This window comes from Balaenoptera musculus, chromosome 19 (genome assembly GCF_009873245.2).
Source record: "Balaenoptera musculus isolate JJ_BM4_2016_0621 chromosome 19, mBalMus1.pri.v3, whole genome shotgun sequence".
Classification (NCBI taxonomy): domain Eukaryota; kingdom Metazoa; phylum Chordata; class Mammalia; order Artiodactyla; family Balaenopteridae; genus Balaenoptera; species Balaenoptera musculus.
Genome location: NC_045803.1, coordinates 17,175,037 through 17,179,940, shown reverse-complemented (window position 1 = coordinate 17,179,940; position 4,904 = coordinate 17,175,037). Strand labels below are relative to the sequence as shown.

Sequence of the window (4,904 nt, the reverse complement as noted above, 5' to 3'; positions counted from 1 at the left end):
AAAGACTCAAGTTTAATTTTAAATGTATACTTTTTAATTAAAGGAGATTAGAGGTTACTCTTGATTGACATAAATCTCACGGATATGTGCTTTCTTCAAGGGGAGAGAAGGTGAATCGGCAGGCAGTATATGGGAATTGTGGCAGTTCTGGTGAAATCACTGGTTATATGTGGTGCAGAGGAAAACAAGCTGATGCTGAGAGGACTTAGAATGATTTTCCCAGAGTCACGTGACTGATCTGAGGCATGGCCTGGACAGCAATCCTGGTTACCTGGTCCAGGTCAGTTCCCTTCTGTTACCCCACCCAAACCTACAGGTTGTCTTTGACTGGCTCCACATGGAATCAAGAAGCTGGGCATCTGGGACTCACTTTGGGCTTTAGCTGCTTTTCCCTCAGGCTTAACCACACTCCCATTTTCAGCGGTGAAGCTGAGAATCTTGTATTCAAGCTCTGTGACCTGGGGAGAGGAAAGAAAAAGAAAAAAGACAAAGATAAGGAGAGAAAAAAGCCACAAGCAGGCCGAGTAGAGTTTGGAGAAGCTCAGAGACAGTCTTGGGATTACTCCGTCCCTGTGATGAAGCACAGTTCACACAGCCATTCATTTATTGACAGATGTTAGTTCAGCACCTACTATGTGTCGGGCACAGTTCTATGTACTGGGGACAAAATGGTGAACAAGACAGACGATGGCACTGCTCTCACGAAGTGCCCTTTCTAGTGGGGACTTGGAGACCTCAGAACTTTTCCTGTGGGAGCTTCTGAGACATCAAAACTCTTAGGTCTCTCTCTCTCTCTCTCTCTCTCTCTCTCTATTTGTAGAGTGGAAATGGAGAGGGGGAGGGTTCTAAAGAAGTAATTTGGTTGTGAAGCAAGGAGGACTTCTTTCTCCCTGACACACAGGAAGCAGATAGCACTCCGTCTGCAGGGTTAGGAATAATCAAGCGGTGAAGCACGGAGGGGAGATGCAAAGAATCTGATTCGCCTTGGTTTGGGGCTGGGAAACCCAAAGTCAGAGAGGATTCTGACACCATCTTTTGTCTCTTCAGGAAGGATGGCCTCAAGTCTCCGAAACCAGGTACTTTTCTTCATCTACTTCATATCTTTTGTCTTTGGTCTCCCTGCCAACCTCCTGGCGCTGCGGGCCTTCGTGGGGCGCGTCCGCAAGCCCAACCCGGCACCCATCCACATCCTCCTGCTCAGCCTGACGCTGGCGGACCTCCTGCTGCTGCTGCTGCTGCCCTTCAAGATGGTTGAGGCGGCGAATAATTTCTTCTGGCCCTTGGGGGACATGCTCTGTGCCCTCACTAGCTATGGCTTCTACAGCGGCATCTACTGCAGCACGTGGCTGCTGGTGGGCATCAGCGTCGAGCGCTACCGCAGTGTGGCTTTCCCCGTGCAGTACAAGCTGTCCCGCCGGCCCGTGTACGGAGTGTTGGCTGCTGTGGCCATCTGGATCTTGTCCTTCGGACACTGTAGTGTCGTGATCATTGTACAATACTTACCAACCAACAAGTCGACCAGTGATGCCCAAAACCTCTCTTTTTGCTATGACAACTTCACCCCAGAGCAGCTGAAGGTGGTGCTTCCTGTGCGGCTGGAGCTGTTCCTCGTCCTCTTCTTCATCCCCATGGTGGTCACCATCTTCTGCTACTGGCATTTTGTGCGAATCATTCTCTCCCAGACCCAAGTGGGGACCCGGAAGCGCTGGAGAGCCGTGGGGCTGGTGGTTGCGACCCTGTTCAATTTCCTGGTGTGTTTTGGACCCTACAATGTGTCTCACGTGGTGGGGTACTTTCATAACACAAGCGAAAGGTGGCGGGTGTGCACAGTGTTGCTCAGCGCCCTCAATGCTTGCATGGACCCTTTGATTTTCTATTTCTCCTCCTCAGCTGTGCGCAAAGCCTTTGACAAAAAGCTACAGACGCTGCAGAGCTGGGGTGCCTCACTGTCAGGGTACTGCAAGAGAAGAGCTGCGTAGCTGGCTGCAGAGAGAGGAAACGGGAGCTTAGGTGCGGCCAATGTCACCTTCACTGGAGACTAGATTTGTCAGCTTGGTGTTATGTTTCTACGGGGGATGGAGCTCAAAAAGGGGAACAATGAAACAGAACCGGGGCGAGTTCTCCTGTGCCTAGCTTAAGGGGCAAAGAAAAGCAGTGGGCCTCGCAAATCCAACTCATCCACTGGGAGAGTGTTTTCATTTTGTTCCCTGTGGTCTATGACATTTCCTCACTTGTGGCTAATACTGCTTCATGGTAAGCCACAGGCCCTTTTATCCTGGAATATCGGAGTCTTGGAATTCCTTGCCTTCCCCACTCAGCGTCTATAAGATGGTAGTATTCATTTACAGGCATACCTCGTTATATTGCGTTTCACAGACATTACGCTTTTCACAATTTGAAGGTTTGTGGCAATCCTGTATTGTCAGATGACGGTTAGCATTTTTTAGCAACAAAGTATTTGTAAATTAAGGTATGTACGTTGTTTTTTCGGACATAATGCTATTGTTCAGTTAACAGTCTACAGTACAGTATACGCTTTTACATGCACTGGGAAACCGAAAAATACGTGACACTTTATTGTGACATTCACTTTATTGCAGTGGTCTGGAAACAAACCCGCAATGTCTCCGAGGTATGCCTGTATGTACTACAGAATTCTTAGCTCTATCCTTTGCCCTGAATCAGAAGCGGGCGGGGGTTCCACGTATTGGGTCTGAGCATCCAGCACAGGCAGGTGTCTGGAGAACAAGACGAGGTCCTTGCATGTGAGCCCAGAGGACAAGTATCCTGATCAAAGCAGTTTCTGGCTCAGGTTCACAAAATGGGCAAGAAAAAAGTCCTTCAGAGAAAAGTCAGCGGTGGTGTGAAGAAACTTGGGTCAGGATACTTCTTAGTAGTTATGTCTTATTTTCAATCCCCAACATTGTGTATTTATATGCTTTTTTTCCTTGATCAATCTTGCCAGAGGTCTGTTAATTTGTCTTTTCAAAAAACCTAGCTCTTCTCTGGCATTTATCCTGTTTTCTATTTCATTGATGTCTAATTTTGTCTTTATCGTTTCCTTCCTTCTACTTTATTGAGTCTTTTCAGTTGCTCCTTTTCCTACTTTTTAAGGTTGGATACTCATTAATTTTAGCCTTTCTTCTTTGCTAATGTAAGTATATAAGGCTATTAATTTCCCTCTAAGAGCAGCTTTAGTGGGATGCCACAATTTTGAATTGCAGAATTTTCATTATTTTGAGTTCTAAATAGGCTCTAAGTTTCATATGATTTTTTTCTTTGACCCTTGGGTTTAGAAATGGTTCTTAATTTTCAAGCATATGGCTTTTTTCTTCATCTTTTTGTTTTTCATTTCTAACTAAATTGCACTGCCATCAGAGAATACTGTTTGAATAGTACCATGTCTTTGAAATTTGTTGAGAATCGCTTTTTGGCTTAGAATATAGTCCATCTAATGTTCCAGGTGTAAAAAGAATATAGGTTCTGCAATTGTTGAGTGCTGGGTTCTCTCTTTATGTTTTACATCAAACTTGTTAATTTGTAATGTTCAAATTAAATATCATAAAACCTTTATTCACTTATGTCTGTTTGATCTATCAGTTGCATGGGGAGGTGGGTTACAGGCTCCTTCTATGATGGTGAATTTGTCTATTTCTCCTTATAGTTCTGTCTTCTAAGATTGTTGAATGTCTTTCAACATTAATTTGCCTTAAAATCTATTTTGTCTGATATTAATATAGCCACATCAACTTGTTTTTTTTTTTTTTATTAGTATTTGCCTAGTACATTCTTGTCCATCCTTTCACTTTCAAACTTTCAATATCCTTATGTTTTAGATGTGTCTTTTATAAGCAATATATGCAGTGGTTGGATTTTCCTGTAGTCTGGTCCTACAATTCAAAAGTATATGTCTTTTAACTACATGATTTCATTCATTTATATTTATATGATAATAATTTCCAATAAATTTGGATTGATTTCTGTCATCTATTTTTAAACACTTTCATTGAAGTGTACATACATACTGAAATGTACACACATACCATGCATGGCCTAATAATAAGTGTACTGGTCAGATGAATTACCACAGTGAACACATTCATTTAAATAAATTTTAAAGAAAAGAAACATTTACCATCTTATTTTGTGCTTTCTATTTTCCTCACCTTTTAATATTTCTTTTTTTACTTCCCTTGCCATCCTTTGGGATTAAGTTGTTTTATTTCTTGTCATTTCTCATATCATTCTCATATTGATTTCTCATATCACTGACTTGGATATTTTATGCCCTGTTTTATTACTTTAGTGGTTATTTTAGATATTTTAATATATTAGGAGTGCCTTAGTTGGTTTCTCCCTTTCTTTCTTCTTCCCTTTAAATAGCACAAATTGAGGAAAAACCAATCCAGATGGCATCTAACTATGTGAATCTAGTAGAGCAGCTCTCAAAATGTGGTCTGGAGACCCCTTGGGGGGCCCAGAGATCCTTTCAGTGATCTGTGGTATTAAAACTATTTTCATAATGATATTAAGATACTGATTCCTTTTTTTAAATCTCATTCTCTCACAAATGAATGTACAGTGGAGTTTTTCAGAGGCCACCTGACGTGATATAACAATGGACTGAATGCAGAACAGATATGAGAATACAGCTGCCTTCTACTAAGCTAGACATTAAAGAGATCTGCAAAAATGTAAAACAATGCCACTCTTCTCAGTAGGTTTTTTTGGAAAACAAAGTTATTTTCATAGAGATATGTTATTTATATTAACATATAATGGTCTTACGATTATTATTTTTAAATAAATTAATACATATTTTAAAAATAAAAGTCTTAATTTCTAATATGGTAAATGTCAATAGCTTTCATAAATGTCAACATCTAAAATCTATATAAATGTGA

At 41.4% G+C, this 4,904-nt stretch overlaps 1 protein-coding gene across 1 annotated transcript; it reads left to right on the top strand.

The window, feature by feature from the left end:
* The first annotated feature begins 1,052 nt into the window (after window positions 1–1,052).
* LOC118884866 (free fatty acid receptor 2-like) lies at window positions 1,053–1,979 on the top strand. Its single transcript, XM_036832985.1, has one exon. The coding sequence runs from the start codon at window positions 1,053–1,055 to the stop codon at window positions 1,977–1,979; it is 927 nt and encodes a 308-aa protein (XP_036688880.1).
* The last annotated feature ends 2,925 nt before the right edge of the window (window positions 1,980–4,904 follow it).

Coding starts and splice junctions, on each gene's coding strand:
- LOC118884866 (XM_036832985.1), top strand. CDS start 1,053: ATGGCCTCAAGTCTCCGAAACCAGGTACTTTTCTTCATCTACTTCATA.